The 27,112-nt window shown below is 35.6% G+C and overlaps 1 protein-coding gene and 2 pseudogenes across 1 annotated transcript; 2 read left to right on the top strand and 1 right to left on the bottom strand.

Annotated features, from left to right (window-relative positions):
* The first annotated feature begins 2,679 nt into the window (after window positions 1-2,679).
* Window positions 2,680-3,659, top strand: LOC111164962 (protein BEX4-like). Its single transcript, XM_022555047.3, has one exon. It carries the CDS (start codon window positions 3,063-3,065, stop codon window positions 3,423-3,425), a length of 363 nt encoding a protein of 120 aa, XP_022410755.2. The 5' UTR covers window positions 2,680-3,062; the 3' UTR covers window positions 3,426-3,659.
* Window positions 3,660-22,266: 18,607 nt separating this feature from the next.
* LOC149747041 (RNA demethylase ALKBH5 pseudogene) lies at window positions 22,267-22,713 on the bottom strand (annotated as a pseudogene).
* Window positions 22,714-22,780: 67 nt separating this feature from the next.
* Window positions 22,781-25,109, top strand: LOC111164971 (carboxypeptidase N catalytic chain pseudogene; annotated as a pseudogene).
* Window positions 25,110-27,112: the final 2,003 nt, after the last annotated feature.

The raw sequence follows: 27,112 nt of genomic DNA, 5'->3' as shown, positions 1-27,112 counted from the left end.
ATTGCTTTAATATTTATTTTTAGATATACATCTGTCTGTAGTTAATTTTTTATATTTTTATGATTTAGAGGTTGAAATTTATTTTTTAATATTGATACTCAACTGAACAAACACAATTTAATTAAAAACGATCATTTTTCCGTCACTAATCTACACTGAGATTTTGTAATAGATCAGGTAACCATATAAATATAGTATTTCTGTACTCTCTGTTGTGTAATGTTGGTCTGTATGTCTATGCTATCAGTAAAACATTATCTTAATTAGTACAGTTTATAATGTGTCTTGATCTCTAGCTTTCTTCTTTTTATCCTTATTTTTTCTTTCTTTTCCTTCCCTTCTCTTTTTTTCTCTTCCTTTCTTTCTTAGTTTGTGGGGATTGCTTTGATTCATCTTGCCACTTAAATGTACATATTAATTGTAGAATCAGTTTGTCAATTTTACAAAATGTCTTCAAGAATATTTCACCAAAGAGGATATCCAAATGGCTAAGAGTCATAAGAAAAACACGCCCTGGGAAATGCATCAAAATGCTTGTGATAATTATCTCTGGAGGGTGGAAATTATGGGTGATTGTTAATTTTTACTTTATGCATTTATGTATTTCTAGTTGTCTGCAGTGAACATGTATTCCTTGTACAACTAGAAAGAAAACAATACATGCCATTAAAATTAAAAAAAAAAGCACTCCATTTCATTAAGCACCAAAGAAATGCAAATTAAAATCATAGTGTAATACCACTACAAACCCACCAGGATTGCTAACATGAAAGACAGTAAGTATTAGGTGTTTGCAAGAATGCAGTGCAAATAGAGTTCTCACACACTGCTCAGTTAAGCTTAGATTAGTACAACCACTTTGGAAAGCAGGCAGTATGTAATAAATCTGAGCATATATTTATCCTACACCAAATATTTCAGAATTTGTATAGTGTCACTATTCATACTAGATCTCAAAAAAACCCCAAAATAAAGAAGCAAAAAATCCATCAACAGTAGAGTGGGTAAAGAAAGTGTGGTATGTTTATACAGTTGAATAGTAAACAACAAAGTAAATGAATTAACTACATCTACACGCAACAAGGTGGTGTAAAGTAAAAGAAGCCAGGAATATGCACTGTATGTCCATTTACATACTACTTGGTATCTTCAAAAATATGCAGAATTAATCCATGGGGACAGAAGTCAGGACAATGATTTGCCTTGGTGGAAAGGAAGTGACTGTCATAAAAGAGCTCTGGCACTCCCGTAACAATCTGCTTCTTGAACTTTGTGATTATTATACAGGTTTGTTCACTCTTTGAAAATTTCTCAAGCTCTACACTTAAGATTTCTGCACTTTCCTGTATGTATATTATATATCAATAAAATTCCAAATAAGTTATTAAAGGAGAAACACAGAATTGTACAAGAGAAATTAAACACAGTGAGAACAGACAACTCTAAAATCTGTGCTCTAAAAAGGAGTTAGAAATGGTACAGCACATATAGATTTAATGCTTCCTCTGCTTTCCATAAAACATGTCTGAAAGGAAATGTACAATGATCTCCTCATTTACCTGGATTATGAGAATTTATATATCTTCATTTTAAAAAATAAAGAAAATATTATATGTACCTATGATATATGGTAGAATCAGAAGCAAAGAATATATCCCTAAATTATACAAACAAGGAAATTTGAAATGGTGATAGTTTATAAATATCAAGTTACTTTTCAAATATTGTAATAACTGTGTGTAAACTCATAGTATATAGGTATTTATATACATCTATATTGCATATGTGAATGAAAAATATTTACTTTTATGCACTAACTATACTACTCTTACTTTAAGCTACAAAATGGTAGTTTGAAACCAGCAGCATGATTAAATTCTATCATCTAATAGTACTGTAACTATAAATATTCGTTTTAACCTAATTTTATTTGAATTCTGAAACAAATAGTAAGATTCTCTTGTCCAAATTTTTTCTTACCAAGTGAAATAGGAAATAGTCCAACAACATAGTAGTGTATTCTTATACTAAATAACAAAATTTTATCAAATATTCAATAGCTTTACCTGATAATTAGTTTTTTTCTTGTATCTGTAAGGCAAAATATCAGAAAGTGCTCTATATTACACATACAAAAGTAATTCTAATCAATAAAATATTCTCACATAGATTTCTTTATTGTTCCAATAACTGAAAAACAAAAATGTAGTGTTTGGTGTCTTACATGTTGTAGATGCTCAAATGTTTTTGATAAATATATGATAATGATGAATATTCTTTATTTGTATCCATTCAAACTGTTCTTGCTTAAGTATTAATTTATAACCAATTTATAAATGCAATTTGTGTTATGATTATTTCATATAACAACTCTGTCTAGACAATTCTTTAATCACCAGAAAGATGATTCATAAATGATGTCCAATAACTAAGAAATGGGAGAAGTGTATCATCTTAGGTTATAAATAAATGATGCTAAGAAACAACAAAATTAATACATTTTTGTAAGGGAGGAATATATGTGGTAAGGAAATATATGAATTGATGTATTTATTACAAAAAGAATAAATATTTAATCAATAGTACATAGATACAATAAAATTCTAGCCTATGAGGAGCAGAAGATAAAGTTAGTAGCAAAATTTATGTAAACTAAAGTATTTATGTGCGAAAGTACATTTTGTTTAATACCGTTATGTACTGCTTATTGAAATGGTGAAATGTGTGATACTAATTTAATATGATGGGAATATTAGTTTTGTGTAGACTTTCAGTAAATAGAATATTTATTTTGATAATTAGGTGTATATTGATAGTCAAACCTGATATAAAAAGTTGTATTAAGAATACGTGTTACAGCGCCGACTGGCACACGCCGCGCTCTAACGGTAGACCAAGCTGTCGCTCGCTGCCTTCTCGGTCCCTGCGGGAGTGCGGGGCGGGGGCGGCCCCCAAAAGTAAGAGGCGCGGGAGGAGCAGGTCTGCGAGTCGAAGTGTCGCGGTGGCGCACTTGCAGCAAGAATCGGGAGGGGCAGGAGACCGCGAGGAGAGGCCCAGGAGCAATGGCGTCCAAAGAGGAACAAGTAGTAAAAAATCTCAACATGGAAAATACCCTACAGGAAAGGGAAGGTGGGGACCAGGCCCCTTTGCAGAATGGAGAGGAATTACGCGATTTAGGAGGGGGTAGAGGCCAGAAGCCTGGAGGAAATGTCAGGTTGGGACGGATTAGACGACTTGTCCCTAATTTTCGATGGGCCATACCCAGCAGGCATATTGATCACAATGAAGTGGGGGATGAGGTAGAAAAGCACGTAGGGCAGATGATGGAAATCAGGAGAAAGACTAAGAAGCAGCAAATGAGGCATCATTTGCGCTACCAAACTCCTGAACCTGACAATCATTATGAGTTTTGCCTTATATCTTGAATCCTAAGATTATCCCTGAGGTCAGTAATGTGGCCTCTGCTCTACATGCTTGTAGTTTTTCTGATTTACTTTTTCTGTAAACATTTTGGTGTTTCCACTTACCAGTTTCTAATTGAATATTGCTTTGTCTCTGTAAAACTTTCTGTCATCAGGGCAATTTCATCCAGTTATAGGAAAATTATTCTTTTCATAATATGAAATTAATAAAGCAGTTTACAAAGGAAAAAAAAAGAATACGTGTTATAGAAATTTGGGACACATAAAGAAAAATGCTGGTTCAGAAAAATCATGAGTATATACATGTATACTCATGTAAGTATATATGAGTATATACATAGATATAATATACTACAGTGTATATTAAATACATATATATATATTATTTTTCAATGTGGTCAATGCAATTTAAGTCTTAGTTCACTGAAGTAGGTTGGTTACATTCAGAAGTAGGTTGGTTACATTCAGAAGAAGACCTAGAATCAGAATTTTAAGGCAAGTAGATTGTTTGGGCTATGATCTCAAGAAACCCATGAGAGGAGTGGAAAGATGAGACAGGAAAGAGAAGAAAACCTGTTCAGGGTGTAATGTTAATAATGAAGTTATCTCTGTGGACATCTAGTGTTCAACATCTTTAAGAATTCAGGAAGATTGTATGAAACATTGATTATTTATATTTGAGGACCACAGAAATGTTAGTATTTGTAGTTTAACTCCCATTCATCATTCACTGAGAGCAGCAACTGAGGGTGCTAACTCCTAGGAATTCTAATCTACCCAATAAGTGGACCTAAAGGTAGAAACCTGGCAGAAAAAGTGCTTGCTGTAGGACACTATCTGCAGGTAGTAGAATAATGGTGAATTCTGAGAGATATGAGAGGGGCATTGAGAGTGTCTACAACAAGAGGCAATCAGAGAGTGGCAGACAGAATTCTAAAAGAGCCAGCAAGATCACCAACTTTTGGAGAAAAGGCCTTGCATAATTCCCTCCCTTGGATTCACAGAGATCTTGTGAATAAGGTGATTCTCACACCATGCTTATGTTATGTTACATGGCAAAAGGAATTTTACTATGTAATTAAAATGACAAATCATTTGATTTGGAGTTAATCAAAAGGGATATTAACTAGATAGTCTGATTTAATCAGCTGAGATTACTTAAATAAAAAGAAGATATTCAAAGAATAATTGAGATTTTCTCCTGTTCATCTTGAAGATATGGAAGCTGCCATGAGTTTTATAGATGTAAGGGACTGAATTCTGCTAACTAATTGAATGAGCTCACGTGAGACCCCAAGACCTGGTCAACACCTTACCTTAAGCCTGAGACACCCTGGGCAGAGAACCAAGTTAAGTTGTGCCTGGACTTCTGAACTACAGAAACAGTGAGATAAATTTGTGCTAAGCTGCTGAGTTTGTGGCAGATTTTTTTTATCCAGCAATAGAACAGTAATACAAATAAGCATATGACATATACACACATATAAATCTTATATATTTGGTTTAAAAATCAAAGGCCTTGAAGTTTCTTTTCTCTCCAGCTCAGACTGATTTGATACTCCTATATACCAATTCCAAATATTCATTTCACTGGCAATGATGCTTTTACTAAATACATGTGTATATGCTTGCCCAATGCTGGTGGTTTCCCAAACTCAACTTTTAAGTACTCAATCGTTTTTTCAAGGCTAGAGCCACCTTTTCTCTTTGTTGTAATATTAGTATTACTGTTTTGCTTTGATTGCCACTATTTTATAAACTGCTATCTACATCACCAAAATTCCAATCACCATCCTCTCCACTGTAACATTTAGCATCTTCCTCTGATTTTTTTAAATTGTTTTTAATTTTATATAATTTTAAAGGTTACACTCCATTTACAATCATTACAAAATGTTGGATATATTCCCTGTGTTGTAGAATACATCCTTGTAACCTACCCAAGAGTTTGTACCTCCCACTCCCTCACTCTGATATTGCCCCCTCAACTGGTAACTACTAGTTTGTTCTCTCTATTTGTGAGCCTGCTTCTTTTTTTGTTATAGTCATTATTGTTGTATTTTTTAGATTCCATATATAAGTGACATCATAGAGTATTTCTCTTTCTCTGACTTATTTCACTTAACATAATGCTTTCCAAGCCCACTCAGTTGTTGCAAAATGGCAAAAATTTGTTCTTTTTTCTGGCTGAATAGTATTCCATTGTAAATATATGGCACATCTTCTTTATCCATTCATCTGCTGATGAACAGTTAGGTTGCTTCCATATTTTAGCTATTGTAAATAGTGCTGTTATGAACATTGGGGTGCATGTATCTTCTCAAATTTAGTGTTTTGTTTTTTTCAAATATGTACCAGGAATGGAATTACTGGATTATATGGTAGCCAGCCACTGTGGAAAACAGTATAAAGGTTTCTCAAAGAACTAAAAGTGGAACTATCATATGACTCCTCCACTTTTTCTTGATAACCACTTCCCTTATTTTCTTCACTCTCTTTGTCCACTCTGATACAGTAATCTATAATATACATTTACTCTCTTGATGATAAGTGCTTTAGTTCCTTCTCTGTCTAGAGCAACTAAATATCCACAAAATACTATATGTAACACATATACATACATACATAAACACTCATACATACATACTACATGATAGACATTATTGATGAATGTATTAATTTGTTCAAAATGACATATGAATAAATACATTAATGTGTACACATGTAAGAGGATGATTACATAAGACAAAAAAGAGCTAGTTTATCTGAGCATCCAATTCATCTACTCTGATCTCCCCTGAGGAAAGATCAACATTATGTTTCTAAGTCCTTTGAAGAAAAAATAGATAGAATTTCCCAGATTGGAAATGATAGAGGGAAGTTAATGGAAGACTAAATGTAGATACTTCCTTGAAAAATGGTTGGTTTTCAAGTATGCAGCAAGAATTTAGAATAATCCACAACTTTGTATATATTTTGAGCAATGAGTCCCATAAACCCTATTCCCATGCAGAATCTCGTAGAGAAAAAAGATCTCAGAGAAAAATTTCACCTGGAGAAGTTGGCCCCTAGACCCTAGGGCTTCAGGTATCAGTAAAACTTCCCACCCCCTATGAGCACAGTCTAATGAGGCTTCCTTCCTTTTAAAAGGATCACATAGGCTTATATAGCTAGCCTATCAACAGTGACTGCTTGAAACAAGAGAGCTCTAATCAAATATTCTAGAAGGAAATATAACTCCTGGAAGCTCTAATGACTTTAGGGCTGGGTTCATAATGAATGGAATGGGAGCTCCCTACCATTTCAACTTAAGTGAGAAAAAATAATTACTATATATATTTATTTTATTTTAATAGTCATGTACTTTTACACTCATTTTTAGAAAGATAGGTAAATCATAGATTGATCAATCATTTATCAAACATATGGATAATTAGTAGACAGATGAGATACTAGCTAATCAGGGAAGTTAAAAAGGTAGATGGATAAATTGATAAACAGATATAGAATATGCAATTAGATAATTTTCCTAAGTATAGATATTTTAAAAAATCCTTACAGTGAGTACAAGAATAAGGCATAATCCCTTGCACATGTCTTTACCCATCACTGAATAATGGTTAATTCAGGGATGCCTGTTTAACAGTCCTTTAGGGAAAGCTACAAAACATATTTAAACAACCAAAGCTTCAGGCTAGATTTAGGCAGGGAGTTCATAATTACACAATTAAAAATAGGCCAAGATGATGAAGTTAATGTCTCTCCCAAATGAAGGAAAATGTTAGTCAACTAGTGCAAAACTAGAAAATAACTTAAGCTACTAATTAACAATGGTTTCAAAATGTCTTTAATGCTAAAGAATCATTTAACTCTTACTGAGTGACTCTAACCACATCAAATCATTTTAATATACACTGGGTAAACAATTAAGACATGATTTCCACCCTTATCCATTAGAGTCTAAAAGGATAGTGAATTCATGTCCACATATAGTTTTACTATAAAGCAGAATATAATAAAGGATTAAAATAAATACAAATCAAATTATACAAAGGACACCAGTGTAAATATTTTATTGTGGCTGAGAAGCTTTGTAGTTGATGTGACAGAAGATAGCTCAAAGACCTTAACAATTAGTTTCATCTTTATGATTTTAGGCAAGTTACTTAATTCTTTATGAACTTTTATTTCCTCACCTTGAACATGGTTTTAAGAATGCCGTGTATCACATGGGGTTACAGAGAGGATTTAAAAAGATAATCTGAGTAAAGCAGTTAAAATTTAAGATCATTTAATACTGTTAGGATTTCCATGGCTTTATCCACTTTATCAAAATTGTGGAAGATATTTTGACAGAAAATATTTTAAGGCAAGAAGTCTTGATTGTTCAATAGGGAAAGAAGAAGGAATGAGTTTCTATTTTAAGACAGTGTCATTGGAAATATAATTAAAATAGTAGATATAACAGACACTTCAGAATTTGAATAAAATTTTTGAGTGTGTTAATTACTCTAAACTTGGTGTGTGGAAAAGTGGAATTGTAGGAGTTATTGAATACGACAGCCCCTAAGAAAGCTGATGAATAGATGTTTGGAGTAGAGAAGGGAGTTATATGAGTTAAAGGGGTGGACAGTTTGAGTTAGTTACATCAGTAAAAGGGTTTTGATGGCAAATGAATGACCATTTTAATGATACGAGTGCAGGAGTAAAGTGAGCACAGTAGGAAACTGAAATGAAGAGATGTGGGCCACTGGATTTGAGGTAGATTAAAGAAAAAGTTGAGTAATGTGCTAGAAAATTTGTCAGTGAATTATCTCTATTTGAGGCAGTTTATGGGAAAGAAAATAAATCATCAAAAACAGAAAAAAAATCCTCAAAAGTGGTATAAAATCCCACAGAGAAGGAAATGTAAGCACATAAAATTCTAAAATGCCTATGATGTTTTATTTTCCCTTAGTAGATCATATATATTAAGATTGAAAAACAAGTTTGTGTTTTTTTTAAAAAAACTAAATTATATATATTAAAATCGAAGGAAAGATGAAATTATCACTTAACAGCAAAATGTATGTTACATTTAGTTGTGAAATTTCCCAACTTCTCCACATATAGGTTGTCAAGAAAATATAAAAATGAGCAAACTAAAAGACATGCAACTCTACTGAAGATAAATAACTTATGGAACAGAAGCAGAATGTTACTTGAGGTTGAGTTTGCATGACTGTTGGTCTCTGGGATCCAACAGAGATATTCAAGCAATTTCATTCTCTTAGGTAACAGGAATTAAATGTTCTAAATGACATAGACAAATAGAACCAGAAAGGCTTTATGAAATTGGAGCATAGAGTGAGTTTCCCACATCCATAAAATGAAGACAAATAAAACACTGGCACTGACTTGTGTCTGGAAGTTCTTTAGTGAGGGCACTAGGGAAAGTAGACACATTTTTTAAATGAAAGGATGACTAAAATTTCCCACTGGCATTTGGTCTTTCTCCCTTCCTTTCTTCTCCTTGGCTCCCTCTCTCACCCCTTTTCTATTTTTCTTTCTTTCTTTCTTCCCTTCTTCTCTTACTCTTTCTTTCTTTCTTGTTTTCATTCTTTTTCTTTTTCATTCCTTTTTCCTTTTTATAAATCACCTATATTAGCAAGGTACAGAAACAATTATCCACCCATATACTACCTGCTTTGGGACTGTGTCTTATGGAAGGACAGAATATGTCAACAAAATTTCCTCTCTATATAATTTAAGAAAAGCAAAAAGAGGTAAAGAAGGAGAGGAAAAACTATAGGGAAATATACAGAGAGAGATAGTGACAGAGAGAAACAGAGACAGATAGACTGAGAGAGAGAAAACTATCAAATATGGTTAAAACTATTTTAAAATACATGGAGATAAACTTCTGGCATGAAAGCATAAGTAGTTCTGCTGACTGATTACTCAGTGAAACTGGTGTAAACTCTGGAAAAACAATAATTTAAGCCTCTGGAAGTGGTTTTAAGAGCAGCTGGTTAGTGAAGAAACATCTAATCAAGAAAATCTATGAAAACTTGGTAAGAAAGATAAGAGTCTGTGGTAGCTGAACAAAGAATAATCTTCTCCTCCCTACCTCCTTGGCCAGGGAGGCAGAGCATCCACTCCTGACTGCTGTAGACAAGAACACAGAGCTCCCTATCTCCCCATTTCTCAATTGTCTTATCTGTTGCTGAGGCTAAATCCCGGTGAGTACAATGGAGAAGCAGGGCTCACTTTTTCTGCCCAGCCACCACTCATGGAATGGAAGCCCTGTTTTAGGCATTTCACCATTTTGAATACTGGGACCCTGATCATCCTTGCCTCAGCTCATGAGACAGTGATTCCACGCCAAGGGAGATAAGCTGAGAGGCTTCCCACTTCAACCCCCCATCAAGTGCTTTGCTTCTAGCAGGTGGGCATCACTCAGTGAGAAGTTTGCCATTGTCTCCATGCCAAGCTCCAGAGCCTTGGATGTAGGGGGAAAGCAGGTCATGAAATACATAGTTCCCAATGTCCTCCCAAAGGAACTATCATCATTTGTGGAATTTAGCAGATGAACGCAGTCAGGGAAAGAAAAGAAGAGATCCCTACCAAAATCACTGTTATCTCAGGATGACTGTGAGCATACCCAAAACTGTGCCCTACTAAGGATCAACTCTGTGTGAGGAGAAATAGACTTCATCAAAATAATCCAGTGAGTCACTAATGTAATAAACAAAACAATAACAAGACTGGAGGAATGGTGAGGCCAGTACCCAGAGTTGCTAAAATATACATCTAAAATGTTTCTAACAAAAAAATATGAGACATGCTAAGAAACAGGAATATTTAACCTATATGTTGTAAAGGTAACAGAAATTTCCTATGAGCATAAGCAGATGTCCAGATTTATTAGAAAAAAATCTTCAAGATGACTATTATAAGCCATTTTATGGAATTAATGGGACTATGATTAAAGAAATAAATCAAAGTATGATGACAGTGTCACATAAAATGGCGAATATCAATAAAGATATTGAAATCAGAAAAAAGAACAAATGAAATTCTGGAGTTGAAAAGTAAATAACTGAAATGAAAAATAAAATCACTGGGAGGCTTTTAAGTAGCTATTAATTGACAGAAGAAAGAGTAAGTGAACTGAAGATACAAAAAAAAGATGGGAAAAAAATGAATGAAGATAAATGAGGAGAGCCTCAGGAAAATTTGGGACACCATTAAGCATGCCAAAATACACGCAATGGTAGTATCAGAAAGAGAGGAGAGAGACAAAAAGAGAAGAAAAATATTCAAAGAAACAATAGCTGAAAACTACACAAATTTATTGAAAAATAATTTACATATCTAAGAAGCTCATCAAACTCCAAGAAGGATAGCTCAAAGATCCATGCAAATGAAGGCTAAATAAAGACTTCCCCAGATAAACAAAAGGTGAGAGAATCTGTTACTAGTTGAATTTGTCTTACAAGAAATACAAAAGGAACTTTATCAAGCTGAAAAGAGCTGGCACCAGACAGTAATTTAAACACACACACACACACACACACACACACGAAGTGTCAATAAACATAATTATATAAATAATTACAAAAAAACAGTAGGATTCCATATTTTTTCACCTTTATTCTCTTGACTAATTTAAAAAGTAATCACATAAAGCAATGTGAATAAACTTGAACAGGTTTATAAAAGTGTGGTTAACAGAACAATGCCCCCTCACCCAAGAAGTTCACATTTTGATTCTTACAATCTGTTAATATGTGCCTCCTTCTACCTAGATTACAGTATAATGACAAAGATGGCAAGAAAATATCATAAATCAGTGGAAAATCATGGACTATTCTGTGAGTGACACTCAGATAATTGGCTACTCATGGAAAATTAGATGAGATTATTACCATATTCCATAAACAAAAATGCACAGAAGTTATCACTAAAGTGCTATATGTATCTCTAAACCATAATTATTTTCTTTACATCCCTCCCTGCTCCAACAGGTTTATAAAAAAGACATATCCAAAATTCATCACGGAGACAAGGAAATGTGTTATGTCTGGGGCATCTAGTTTTAATAGTAAGCCAAATTTCTGTCTTTCTTTTGTTCAGTTTTTCACTTATATGCCAGATGTAGAAAAGCATCTGTATTTGGGGAACCATGTCTAAAACATTCTGAGACAACATTTGACTGATGTCATCTTTTAGAGAATTTTCTATGATAGGAACATTTGTACAATCTTCAGTTTTGTATTCCTACCAAACTTAGGGTTCAAGGGAATGGCCAGAAAGGCTATGATTCAAAATTAAGAGGGATGTATTGGATGACAAAATCATGATGCCAAAAAATCTGAACAGTCTGGATAAATGGGTTCAATCTAACTAGATACAATTTAATATGAATAAAAACTACATTCTGTTCTTAAGGTTTAATGATTTAAATGCAGAAAAACAGTATGAGGACAATATAAAATATTAGGCTTTTAAGTTGAACTTATAATTACATGTGTCAGTAATATAATATGATCTAGGTGATTAAAAAGTTAATGTATCTTAAATTTCATTAAAAGACAATGTATAGTCCAGAAGGAGTGAATTTTAAGGCATATTCTACTCTTCTCTGGCAAGAGTAACTCTAAATACAATGGATGCAAAAATACATTTTTCAGAGGCAAATTGTTAAGGAACAATAATATTGGAGTAAGCAGAATGTTGAGAGATAAAAGCCATTGACTCAAGACATTTACCACCATGTTCCAAGTATAATATTTGGCAATGTCTATAGAAGCAAATAATTAAAGAAACTAAAGGTTGCATATTTTCTTATTGCTCCCAATTATTATTATTATTATTTTTACCTCTCCTTGTGAAGTGATTAAACTTCATATTCCATTTACTCCAGAATTGACCATTTGTCTCTGAAAGCAACTTGTGCAAGTGACAAGTGCTAACCCTGAGCAAAAACGTCAAAACCTGTGTGTGCTTCCCCAATGTTTTTGTCTTTCATCCATACAGTCCCTAAAGGGTTTCTCTTTCATTGAAAAAGACCTATGCATCAGAGCCACTGCCACCCTGCAGCCAAACTGACAGGTGCTGGGAGAGAAATAAATTTTTGTAGTTGCAAACACTGAAATTTGGGAGTTGTTTGTTATGACAACATCACTTAGCAGATCTGACTATTGTTTTAACATTGCTTATCTAGAACATGACACTTAGGGAGGTCATTGTCCCCAATTACCTGACTGAACCCCACATGGAAAAATTATTAGACATTTCTGAGGTTCCAGCAAATGCCTTAGGCAAGAGATTGTAGGATAGGTTAGGATATGCTCAGATATGCTACAACAGCAAAAAGCCTGAAAGTCTCAGTAGCTTAACCCCCAAAAATGATTAATTGATCCTAATACTTGTCAGTTCATGTCTATGAGGGCTCTGCTCCATGTGGTCATTCAAGTACTCCTGCTGATAGATGCTCTCTACCATTTTGTAGACACCCATCTGAAACATGTGATCTTTAGGTGCTTAGAGCAGAGGGAGAGAGTTGGAAAATCATGCTCTGACTCTTCCATGCATTGGCCCAAAAGGGACACACTATTTTTTTTCTGCCCACAGCTCATTAGCCAGAGTAGTCACACAGCTATATCAAACTTTGAGGACGCTAGGAAATGTTAACTATGGAGTGCCATATTTGGTAAGCACTATACCTGTGTCATAGGAGAGAATGGCATTAGAAGACAGAGTTGAACTCTATATATTAACGAACTTTATCATGATTTTAGAAGACACTGAAGTGGAACGAATTATCTTGTTGACATAAATTTCCTGAGGGATTAATCAAGAGGGTTTATGGTCATAAATAAATGTGACAGAAGAAATTTAGGGTCTACATCCCTTCTAGTGCTTAGGTTATATAATCCTAAAGTTGAAGATTTCATAGGCTTAAATGAGATGATCACAGAATAAGCATCCTGCATTAATTTTAGTTAATATTGCAATAGGTAATAAAAAAGTTTCACATTGTACTAGATCATTATAATTCATCTCTTTAGTTCATCTCATTCTGTGTTATTGGGAAGACTTATCTTTCTCTCTAAATTTTAGACATCTTACTCTTTATTTTTTCTTTTATTTATAAACACTATTCTAGTCTCATATTTCTATGTAAATATGAGATTATACATAAAAGCATTCTAATTTTCCTATCTTTTCATAGATCATTTTACAGCCAAAAATCTTCACAATGCTTTCATGAGGTGACGATTTTCTGGTTGTGTTTCAAATGCTGTTTATGGAGGGATTGACTCTATTGTATGTGATCGTTAAGAGTTGTTTTCTGATTAGAAACATTCATATGACTCACCAATCTTGACTCACAACCTACCTATTTATAGATTTAGAAGAAGTCCTCTGTATAATCATTTTGTCTGGCTTGAATTAAACGCTAAATATTTTGAAGCAGAACATCAATTCTTTACAAAATCTTACAGGTTTTAATGAAGCAAATATGTCAAAGAAAAATTTAGTGAAGTTGATATATTTCTGTTATTAAAGGAAGGATCATTCTGCAGTTTACGGAACATCAGAATATATCATTATCCTTGGGTCAGAGTAAGATAATATTTATCTACAAGATTTTTAGGATTCATTTAAAATATTTAACTCTATTCTCTTCTTCAGAGAGCATGAACATCAGTGCAATGAAAATAAACACTTTAACTTTTGAATTAAAATCTTTGCTTATCAAATTTAATTAATCTAAATAGAAATGGTTATAATAAAAGTGTGTTAAAATTAATTGATGATGTTTATGGTAAAAAATATTTTTTGGAAATTTGTGCTTATCATGTGCTTGCCATGATATTGAATATGCCACATGATATAAAAATTAAAGTCGTTGGAAAATATTATAAAAACTTTTTACTCTAATATTCAGTGAGGGCTTATTTTGTAAAGCCCTAAATAAGAGTAAATCTAAATTTACAGAGACAAATTGAATTCAAGGTGAAGTCATTCCATGCTAAAATTTGAATGATCTGCAATCAAGTTTGCAAAAAATCTGTTTTATTTATTGACCCACACAGTAACAACAATAGAGAGAATTCTAATGTCTACAGTTTTAGTCATTGTGGTATTAGGAGACACCTGTAAGATTAAACCACCTCTTCACTCCCCAAAGCTCACAGATTTGTAATAATGGCATCAATGAGAATATATTTTTCATTATGAATCATATGGCTTATCAATAAAGACACAGATTGATTAGTATTAAAGGAAAGACTGTATCATATTATTTGTAACATAAATTACCGTGTAGTTGGATAGTATTCTGCGAATCAGTGTTTGACAGTAATTTATGAGGTTTCAGTAGACTTTCTGTGGTCAATAGCAGAAAGAAATCAATGATCTAACTTTGGCTAATAGTTAATATTTTATTCTTCACATGTGACAGAAGAGCTTTATGTTTTAATGGTCTTTATTTCAGACATTATAAACTCTGAAAAACCTCTGCTGCCATATGGTTAAAGCATAACTATATAAATGACGGCTTATTTATTCCTTCATTTATTTATATGTTAAGCATCCAAACCATTCTGTGTTAAATCTGAAGATATAAAAGCAGGTAGAATGACCTGCAAGAATGAAAATGCCTTAAATAAAGGAAATGAATCAATAATGCTAAGTATATGACAATTAATTTTGAAGAATTTACTGTTTTTTAACAAAATGAAAACCCAAACATCCAAACTATTTAAACTATTGTACATTTAAATATTATAATGGGAGATGGTGAGAGGCTTATTGGGACTTTAGAAAATGTAAGAGATATTCAAAGAAAACATTTTCTCACTAGATCACCACATTGAGAATAATACTATTAATAGCTTATTTTTTAACAAATACATACTATTGGGGTAAACTTATCTTGACCTTAAATGTAGTTTTAAAATAAATTCTAATGTATTTACAGGAAATACAATTAGAGAAACTAGAAGGAAGTCTGAACTCAACTCTGCTGAAAGGACAAAGTACAGGGAGTGTTAAACTCTGGGGTGAGAGGGAGACCACTGGGCAGCCAGTTTTGTTAATTGGATTTACCTAAAGGAAAAGTAAACTGTCTTCTGTTGTTATGATAGGTGGTGGTTTTACAAGTTGGAGTAGGGCTCTAAAAGAAATTAGACTCTTACCATCCCAGAGACACTGGGAAACAGGGAAGCCATCTTTAATAACTACCTTTCAAAGGGATGGCTACTAGGTCCTTGAAAGACATCCTTGGGTTGTAAAACTGACAAGAGGCTTTTAAAAAATTTACATTTCAAAGATGCATAAAAATAATTTACAAGCTTTTTAAGGTAAATGTCTAAGAAAAGTAGAGTCAAAGTCTAGAGGCAGGAAGACTGTACAAAGTTTAGTCAATCTGAGGGAAACATTAAGGACCTCTTGGTCATAGGGCAGATTAAAATCTGAATAGTATTAACAATAAAATGTCTTTTAACAGTGAAATGACAAGAATCATTTTGATTCCATTATTGATTCTCTACATAATTACCCTTGTATTTTAAGCCTACCACTCCTGTGTACAATTTATTAACAATTTGGACTACAACAATTTAGCCACTTTGAAAAAAGAGGTTTCCAATGTCAATCATTATTTTCCCAAACTGACTTTGTGAATTTAGTCATTATTTTAAATTATTTTATTTGCTTATTTTTTACAACACTTAAAATAGTTCCTGATGCCATAGTCTATTTTATGTGATATGGTATTAAGTGTACAGGAAATAAAATATAGCGACAAAAGGGAAAATGTGGTAAATTAAACACAAAAATGAAACAGAATTTTTAAATTGTTGGATTATTCTTCCAGTTTCACTGAATCATATCACTGTAAAGGGACTTAAGTGGTGTCTAGACAACTATGTGTCTATCATAGGCAAAATGTCAAGTAATTTCTATAAAATGTCTACCAGTGTAATGCTGAAGAATCAGCAGTGCTGTTCACCAATCTTTCTGGTTTTCTACTTCAAGACACAACCTAGGGTTGGAATTTCCTGAACTTTTAGAGTTAAGCATGACCATATGACATGCTTTAGCCAATGAAATATGAGAAATATAAGTAATATTTGTCACTTTTGAGTGAAATCATTTAAGAGGTGCATAATTTTCCATCATTTTGTTCCTTTGCTGAGGAAGTCATTATAGCATGTGTTGACATAGGGACTTTATCTGCCTACCCTTTAAGTGGTTAAGATAAGCAGATGCCCCAACCAACCAGCATTGCCTATGTAGTTATAAAACCTGTTTTAAGCCATTGAGCTTCTGATTGTGTATTATTACATCATCACCTAACCTATCCATTAATAACTTTATCTTAATTCTGTGTTCTTGAAAGCCAGAAACAATGCTACAATATCCATGTCCTGAATGGAGTAAGCCACCTGATATATAAAATCAAATCCTCTGTAATCAACCTATAGGTACATGTGCAAAGTCCAGGTCATCACCTCAGAACATGTCTTTTGTCCTGATCAGTTACACTTTAGTGCTTTTTGTGTTCATTCCTTCTAGGAGAATTTTATCACAAGACTCATGTTTTTTCTGAAAGATTTTTTAATTAACTTTAAATTCTAGAAAGCAAGGGTCGTGTTACTGCCCTTTCTCTCTTAGAAGGCCATTGTTTTCCTTATTCAAATCATCTATTTTCTCTGTAATCCATTGGACCTTGGAGAACTACAGCCTTCATAAAATTACAAAAGATTTGGTTTCAATATTTAAATAACATAATGGGACATTCCTTTATTTTACTTTTGTTTAATTAAGAGAAACATTTACATGATCCTTCTCGTAGTAAAGAAAATCTATCCAAAGGTGGATTTTTTTCTCCTCTGTATATATTTAGCAGCAGTAATTTTGTCTTAATTCTTCACCAAACAGCAGGAATATAGCACTCATATAGGTGTAGACATTATCAGGGGTATTTTGGAAGACATGTTGCGTTATACCATTCAGGATAATTCCAAAAATAATTACCTTGGTAAAATCATGAGGATACACAGAATATGTTTGTAGCAAAAAAGTCCTTCCCAAAATTACCATATCAAGTGTTCTCAAGACAGAAATTTCACTTCCTTGTAAGTCTGTTTTATAATGTTATTTTTAATTAGATTATGTAGTATAAACACTAATCAATAACAATAATAAAGAATAGGGACATAAAATTTTAACATTAGGGAAATATAAACAAAGAAAAAAAGCAAAATATGAAAGAAAATAGTACATTTGGTCAGACCACTCAAGATGGCTGTTCTCTTGTTCACTGTACATCCCCTGCCAGAACAGTACCTGCTTCACTTATGCCCTATGCACATGACTGACTTTCTTATGTACTTGCCCCAGGCCCCAGCTAGTGATTGTTCTTATCGGAGGGGCAGTGAGGTGTGTGCCCCTCTACTGGTTTCTCTGGTAGCTAATGAGCCAACTTGCTATCAATTCTCATATAACTGGTAATCTCCCCTTCCCCCCAGGAGCAAAGACTGCTACCATGTCCTGTCTGGCTTCCACTGCACAAGGTGGGGTGCTGCTCCAGGACCTTGCTCCAGATGTGTAAGGTCCCCCACCCATTAAACCATTGATTTCTCTGTTGCTGACTCCCAGCTCTCTCTTTGGTCTTGAAGCTGGGAAAACACAGGCCTTGTATGCCTGTGAGGTGCAGCCCAGCAATAACAAGTTTTGGCTTGTCATGAGTTGAACTCAATATCAAGCAGTTCCAAGTACCAATTTGATTTACACATTTGATATTTTCATATATTAACCTTATTAAGGTTAATAAGGCCATACTGATGAGAATTTTAGAAATATTGGGTCACAAGGTAAGCCATGAATTTACTCCTGGACAAAAATGTGAGAAAAACAAGAGTGTAAAGATAGTTAAAACTGGACAGCAAATATACAAACATAATGTAAGGGAGAAACAGAGAATATCTATTCAAACATCACAGTAAAACATTAAAATATGGTCTCTCATTGCTTAATTCCACAAAGTACATGTAAGGATTGAGAAATTTCAAACCTCACTGTTATTTACAGAAGGGAAAAAGGACAAATAAGTACCACAATAAAATGTGAAGTGCAAATATTATTAAACAATAAACAATATATAAAGAACAATAGGAACAGGATTCCTTAGCAATAACAAATGCTACATGACTTTCAAGTCTAGGAAAGACCATATGTATAAATTTATATGGCCGTGAAAGTCTAGCTCTGATTGGTGAACTTAAAAACATTGCAGACTATTCCTAAAATATTTGACTAAAAAAGAATTTTGATTAAATATTATACTAGTGGTTACAGATCATGCAATAATGTATCCCAACTAGACTGCTCAATATGTGAGTTATATTCTTACATTCAATGACCTAAAAGAGTTAAAATGAAAGACTGAAGAAATTATCCTTTTAAATAACTTCATACACTTTTTCACTTGCAGATATTCAGTAAACATGCAAATCACTTAAGGAAAGCAAATTTTGAAGCTGACCATAAGAGAATGATATAGGACCTTTAATCAATTTTAGAGTTAATAATAGAATCACCCTGGAAATAACAGGAACATTGGAGAGAATATTTTATATATATATAACATGTAAGCCAGATAAGGTAGAGCATAGTCATGAAATTTTAAAACACAGATGAAATGGGCATTATTATAAACTCAGAGACAGCTTAGAAGACAGTTTGAAGGGGGAAAACATTAGCAAAAGGAAGTAGAAAACATAAAGAAGAAACATGAAAGAAAGTAGCATATAACAAGTGTTGATATTAGCATTTTAACTGAAGGTCAAGCAGTCCCAATTGTATCATATATTATTTGGTCTGTTTCCACCAAACCTCTCCAGCAATGTTGATGAGACATTTAGAAACAATTGAGTTACAAGAGAAAATAGGGAGGAGCTTCAAGATGGCAGAAGAGTAAGATGTGGAGATCATCTTCCTCCCCACAAATACATCAGAAATACATCTACATGTGGAACAACTCCTACAGTACACCTACTGAACGCTGGCAGAAGACCTCAGACCTCCCAAAAGGTAAGAAACTCCCCACGTACCTGAGTAAGGCAAGAGAAAAAAGAAAAAACAGAGACAAAAGAATAGGGACTGGACCTGCACCAGTGGGAGGGAGCTGTGGAAGAGGAAAGGTTTCCACACACTAGGAAGCCCCTTCATGGGCAGAGGCTGCGGGTGGTGGAGGGGGGGAGCTTCGGAGCCATGGAGGAGAGCGCAGCAACGGGGGTGAGGGCAAAGCGGAGAGATTCCCACACAGAGGATCAGTGCCGACCAGCACTCACCAGCCCCAGAGGCTTGTCTGCTCACCTGCCGGGCCAGGCAGGGGCTGGGAGCTGAGACTCAGGCTTCGGAGGTCGGATCCCAGGGAGGGGACTGGCTGCATGAACACAGGCTGTAGGGGGCTAGTGTGCCACAGCTAGCCAGGAGGGAGTCCGGGAAAAAGTCTGGAGCTGCCGAAGAGACAAGAAACTTTTTCTTCCCTCTTTGTTTCCTGGTGCGCAAGGACAGGGTATTAAGAGGGCTGCTTAAAGGAACTCCAGATACAGGCGCGAGCCTCAGCTATCAGTGCAGACCACAGAGACGGGCATGAGATGCTAAGGCTGCTGCTGCCGCCACCAAGAAACCTGTGTGCAAGCACAGGTCACTATCCACACCTCCCCTCCCGGGAGCCTGTGCAGCCCACCACTGCCAGGGTCCAGTGGTCCAGGGACAACTTCCCCAGGAGAACAAATGGCATGCCTCAGACTGGTGCAACATCACAAAGGCCTCTGTTGCGGCAGGCTCACCCTGCACTCCACAGCCCACCTTCCCCCCAGCCTGAGTGAGCCAGAGTCCCCCAAAGCAGCTGCTCCTTTAAACCCGTCCTGTCTGAGCGAAGAACAGATGCCCTGAGGTGAGCTACATGCAGAGGCGTGGCCAAATCCAAAGCTGAATCCCAGGAACTGTGCGAACAAAGAAGAGAAAGGGAAATCTCTCCCAGCAGCCTCAGGAGCAGCGGATTAAATCTCCACAATCACTTGATGTACCCTGCATCTGTGGAATACCAGAATAGACAACAAATCATCCCAAATTGAGGAGGTGGACTTTGGGAGCAACGATATATATATATATATATTTCCCTTTTCTCTTTTAGTGAATGTGTACACATATGCTTCTGTGTGTAATTTTGTCTGTATAGATTTCCTTTTACCATTTGTCTTAGTGTTCTGTCTGTCCATTTTTTGTTTGTTTATTTTGGTACTTTTTATTATAGTTTTAAGCACTTGTTATCATTGGTGGATTTGTTTTTTGGTTTGGTTGTTCTCATTTTTCTTTCTTTTTTTTAAATTACTTAAAAACTTTTTTAATAATTATTTTTTGTGTTTTATTTTAATAACTTTTTTAAAATTTTATTTTACTTTCTTTTCTTCTCTCTTTTATTCTGAGCCATGTGGATGACAGGCTCTTGGTGCTCCAGTCAGTCATCAGGACTGTGCCTCTGAGGTGGGAGAGCCAAGTTCAGGACATTGGTCCACCAGAGACCTCCCAGCTCCATGTAATATCAAACAGCAAAAATCTCCCAGAGATCTCCATCTCAAGGCCAAGACCCAGCTCCACTCAACGACCAGCAAGCTACAGTGCTGGACACGCTATGACAAAAAAATAGCAAAACAGGAACACAACCCCACCCATTAGCAGAGAGGTTGCCTAAAATCATACTAAGGTCACAGACACTCCAAAACACACCACCAGATGTGACCCTGCCCACCAGAAAGACAAGATCCAGCTTTATCCACCAGAACACAGGCACTAGCTCCCTCCACTAGGAAGCCTACACAACCCACTGAAACAATCTTAGGCACTGGGGACAGACACCAAAAACAACAGGAACTATGAACCTGCAGCCTGTGAAAAGAAGATCCCAAACACAGTAAGTTAAGCAAAATGAGAAGACAAAGAAACACACAGCAGATGAAGGAGCAAGGTAAAAACCCACCAGATGTAACAAATGAAGAGGAAATAGGCAGTCTACCTGAAAAAGAATTCAGAATAATGATAGCAAAGATGATCTGAAATCTTGGCAATAGAATGGAGAAAATACAAGAAACATTTAACAAGAAACTAGAAGAACTAAAGACCAAGCAAACAATCATGAACAACACAATAAATGAAATTAAAAATTCTCTTCAAGGGATCAATAGCAGAATAACTGAGGCAGAAGAACGGATAAATGACCTGGAAGATAAAATAGTGGAAATAACTACTGCAGAGAAGAATAAAGAAAAAAGAAAGAAAAGAATTGAGAACAGTCTCAGAGACCTCTGAGACAATATTAAATGCATGAACATGCGAAATATATGGGTCTCAGCAGCAGAAGAAAAAAACAGGGACTGAGAAAATATTTGAAGAGATTATAGTCAAAAACTTCCATAATTTGGGTAAGGAAATAGTTAATCAAGTCCAGGAAGCACAGAGAGTCCCATACAGGATAAATACAAGGAGAAATATGCCAAGACACATAATAATCAAACTATCAAAAATTAAACACACACACAAAATATTAAAAGCAGCAAGGGAAAAACAACGAATAACATACAAGGGAATGCCCATAAAGTTAACAGCTGATCTTTCAGCTGAAACTCTGCAAGCCAGAAGGGAGTGGCAGGAAATATTTAAAGTGATGAAAGGGAAAAACCTACAGCGGGGTCCCTGTTTTTTCCTGACAGATGATCTGAGGCATAGCTGGGTGGTAACACGGAGCTGCTCAGGGACTTTGTTTCCAACCTGAGTGCATCTAATCTCGTCCAGGAGGGGGAACGAACAGAGAGCTCTCTGCTATCTTCACAACTTTCTGTAAACCTAAACCTGTTTTCCTGAGGATGGTGACTGCTCTGTGCTCCTTGATGTCCTGAGGCCGGATGCAGTGAGTGAGTTCATCAGCAGCATATCCACTGAGCACAGTCATGCTGCTCCTGTGCACGGGCAGGGAAAGCACGGGCTCCGACACCCAGATAGGCTTGAACTGGAACTTGCAGCTGAAGCAGAGCACGGAGTCGCTGAAGAAGGACACAGACATGATGGGGCACTCGAAGATGTGGGTGGGGTCTATGTGAGACACGATGTGGCTGCCGGGCTGGTAGTCTTTGATGACGGTGCTGTTGACGAAGCCTGTGGGTATGACGTGGTGCTCCACCATCTTCTGGATCACCAGCTGGTGCACCCACTCGGGTATCTCGTCCATGTTGTCCAACGGGTAGAGGTGCTCCTGGCCTGGCCAGCACTTCTGCAGCTGAGTGCCGTACGTGTAGCCCTCGCTGAAGAAGTTTGTTTCCCCTTGGTCTGGAAAGAAGGGGGAAAAGGATCTCAATACCTACATCTACTACAATGAGAAGAACAGGAGCCCCAACCACCACTTGTCCCTTCCAGACAACTGGAAAAATCAGGTGGAACCCGAGACCCAGGCAGTGATCCAGTGGATCTGCTCCTTCAAGTTTGTCCTTTCTGCCAATCTCCATGGAGGGGCAGTGGTGGCCAATTACTCATATGACAAGTCTCTTCAGCACGGGTCCGAGGTTTCTGCTGCACTGCCAATACCCCCACGCCTGATGACACACTTTTCCAGAAGGTGACCAAGGTCTACTCCTATGCACATGGATGGATGCACCAAGGTTGGAACTGTGGGGACTACTTCCCAGATGGCATCGCCAGTGGGGCTTCCTGGTATTCTCTCAGCAAGGGAATGCAAGACTTTACATCCATACCAATTGTTCTGAGGTCACGCTGGAACTGAGTTGTGACAAGTTTCCACAACAAGTTACCTCACGAGTGGCTGGGTAATCGGGAAACCCAAATTTAATTCTTGGAACAGGTACACCAAGGCATAAGGGGAATGGTGCGGGATGAGAAGTATAATAATCTTGCGGACGCTGTCATTTCTGTCAGTGGGATTAACCAAGATGCCACTTCAGGTGACCGTGGAGATTAATTCCAGCTGCTGCTTCCAGGGACCTACACTGTCACTGCCACAGCACCCAGGTTTGACCCAGAGACAATGAGTGTGACGGTGGGTCCTGGGAAACCCAAACTGGTTAATTTCCAACTCAAGAGAAGCACCGCTCAAACAGCCCCTAGGAGGAGAGGCCCCAATTCAGGGCATAGAGGCAGAGTCTTACCAAAGAAAGTGCAGCCCTAGGCAGCTAGGAAAAAATGAATGAGGACAACAGGCCCAGAGAGTCCCTGCCAGAAATCCACAGTGCCCGGGGCAACAATTTAGAAAGACTTTGTTCCCACTCTGGCACCAGATGAAGCATTCTTTCTATTTTATTATCTGAGACATATTTAAATATAAACATATTCAGAACAACAACAACAAAAAAAAACCCAAAACAAAACAAAAACAAAAACAATGCCTCTGGTTGGAAATAACATAACTTTTTGGGTCAATGAAAAAATTAGAGAAAGGGAAGATAGTAGGTGATCTATAGATTTAAATAAATAAATAAATAAAATAAACAAAGCACACACTTTCTAACATCTAATCAACAGGAAAGGGGGAAAAAACACAGTCTTATGGATAATATTTTTCTTATCCATAGTAGAAAGGTAGAAATATCCATAGTAGAAAGGTAGAAATATGGAAGAGACAACATGTATTTTAAAAAGACCAGGCAAATTGTTTGTAGGAGAAAATAAATTTTATAAAAAAGAACAATGAAAAAATTGAATTGAAAGCAATAATGTAGATTCCTGGGTTTATTAGAATTACTTGTGGCAGAAGAAAATTATAATACATAAAATATTTCATTATAACAATAGGATAAAACATTTATTTGAAATGGAAATGCTTTTAAAGTTTTAATTCTGTTCAAATATAAGAATTTATTATTCTTATTGTCACAAATGGATTCCTTTTAAATTGCAGTTACAGCACTATAGATGTCAAATACTTTGGGGAATGAAAATGAGTAATAAAACAAAATGAAAAAGCCTAAGGAAAGTGTAATATTCCAGGCAAGTTTTGCAAGATATTAGTTGGCATATAACATGTCAGAAATAATTGAAATACCAAACCACCCATGACAGAAAAAAGTAAAATGAAATTCTATGTATTTATTTCTGGAAATGTTTAAATAGCATTAGTAATTTTCATATTTTACAAGCCCCATGAAAATAAAAAATAAATGAAATTTTTTAAACTTGCAAACATGTTTACTCTCTTTTGATTCTATGCCAATTTAGTCATTAATTTGAAAATTTTAAAAAATATATTAATATCCCTCAACTCTAATATTGTTAAGGGGTGTGTGTGTGTGTGTGTGTGTGTGTGTGTGTGTGTGTGTATTGGTTCTCTAACATCTACATTTAATAAAAACTAACCTGCCTTAAGTCATTACATTCACATTAAAAAAAAAAAAATCTTCTAGTGCATTGACTGCATTGAATCCAGAAAAAAACATTTAATAACATTGTTTTATGCCACCGTAGTCCATTTTGGCCTTCTGAATTTAAATTTTTGAAAGTTGTAATTATAAACTTTTATTTCAAGCTCTTGAAGTTATTTAATAGAGAAGGACTTTCATCCAACGTTTGATATTCCCCATATATTGTTCCTTCTTCAACACCAGATGTCATCCAATTCTTGATTTTAATGATATCCAGCTTCAAATTTAGTGATTCTCAGTAAGATAAATTATTTGTCAATAAACTTGACCTTGTGATACAGCAAAATATCAACCAGACAAAATTAGTTTCAGTGAACTGAATATTATTCCTGTGTAGAAAGGGAAGAGCATTTAATTCAAAGATCATCTGCCTTTGATATACTTGCTGATAGCTTAATTTACTTTATTCTTAATGGTGCTATCATTTATTAATATTAGACAGCATTCTTTTAGTTCTATAATGGAAGAACTGGGTGAGGTAAATGATGCAATGAATATATTACATATTTTACCTCATTTGATTTTGACCTTAAGATAACAAAGCCCAGATATAATTTTTGTCTCGATTTTAAAAATAAGGGAAGTGAAATTGAATTATTTTAGTTCAGACCAGAAATCCTAAATCTGGTTTTGTATATAATGAAGTGTTGAATATTGGTTAAGGAGAAGTAAGTAGAATACAGCGAGAATCCCAGATACCCATAAAGCTACTCTTACTTTTGAATCAGGCACAGTTATCTTTACTAACCAAAGCATATTAAGGTCATTAATACATCACCGTGAGTGCTGGATATCCTTGTCTACCACCCCTAGATCCACTGTCCACATTTTCCTCTCCCTACTTTGTGCCATGAGATATTGATCTATAAGAATTACATTGGTGGACTTCTTTGCCCTCTGGTTCTTCACTGGGTTCAGCCTTGGGGAGGAAGGAGTGAGATCTGGAAATGTATTTCTCCAATTCCCGCATGCAGGCAAGATTGCAGTAGCCTGACTGAGTCCCCTAGTGAGTAGGAAAAGCTTCAGGCCAGGCAGCCCTCTCTACACAGCTCTCCCTGACTGTGGATTCCAGTTGCTGCTTCTCTCCTTACCCTGGCTTGAAGCCTAGCAGGTTAATGACTTCTGGGTTTCAATGTATTACTTCTTGTAGATTCCCTCCACCTTGCCCAAACCTGTGTAAATAGTAATTTTCTTAAATTTTCCTCCAAATAGCCATTTTTAGCTTATATCAATCAGGACTCTGAGTGATACACAGTAGAGGAAAAATGAAATGACTCTTCTAGGCTCTTCAATAGTCTATAAACTCCTTAAGGACAAAAAGTATGCATTTTTGTCTTTGAGGACTAGCCTTTGTCTAGAACACAAGAAATCAATATATTTTCTTGCTGTTCAAATGTTTTGGTTTAAGTGGGATGCTTAAAAGTTCAAAGGATAGAGAGTAAACCTGTTAAAACAAGTTCATTAAGACCATGATATCATTATAATCTTTATGTAAATAATATAAAATGAACATTTTATAACTATACATATCAAGATTCCAAATAACACTTTTAAGCACCTTATGAACATTACACTTGAATCATAACATAAATATCATCTGATCATTAAATCGATACATTGCAAGGTTAATGCCTTTTTTATACTAGTATCATGGAGCTTTTTATTTATTTTTATTTATTTTGGCTGTGTTGGGTCTTTGTTTCTGTGTGGGGGCTTTCTCTAGTTGCTGCGGGCGGGAGCCACTCTTCATCGCGGTGCGCAGGCCTCTCACTATCGCGGCCTCTCTTGTTGCGGAGCACAGGCTCCAGACGCGCAGGCTCAGTAGTTGTGGCTCAAGGGCCAAATTGCTCCGCGGCATGTGGGATCTTCCCAGACAAGGGCTCGAACCCGCGTCCCTGCGTTGGCAGGCAGATTCTCAACCACTGCACCACCAGGGAAGCCCTCATGGAGCTTTTTAGAGTAGGTCTTTTGAACCTTTTAATGCCTCTACAGCTTCTAGGATAGGGTTGGGCAAAATAAGTAGAACATTCATCTGAACATTGTCTTACTTGTTTTGTTCTATTAATATTCTAGCATGGAAATGGAAACATAATAATTTTCAGGTGTATTTTGAAAGAAAATGTACTTGAATTTGGTATGTATTAGATTAGGGTAAGTTTAAAGTACAAACTTTCACATCTTTCAAACTACCATTATATT

This window comes from Delphinapterus leucas, chromosome 17, assembly GCF_059928025.1.
Source record: "Delphinapterus leucas isolate spDelLeu-1000000601 "Yukka" chromosome 17, BTC_Dleu_Yukka2, whole genome shotgun sequence".
Taxonomy (NCBI): domain Eukaryota; kingdom Metazoa; phylum Chordata; class Mammalia; order Artiodactyla; family Monodontidae; genus Delphinapterus; species Delphinapterus leucas.
Note: the sequence above shows the minus strand (reverse complement) of the source record. Positions and strands in the feature narration are given on the sequence as shown.

Excerpts from the sequence above, each read along its gene's own strand:
- LOC111164962 (XM_022555047.3), top strand. The coding sequence starts at position 3,063 with ATGGCGTCCAAAGAGGAACAAGTAGTAAAAAATCTCAACATGGAAAAT.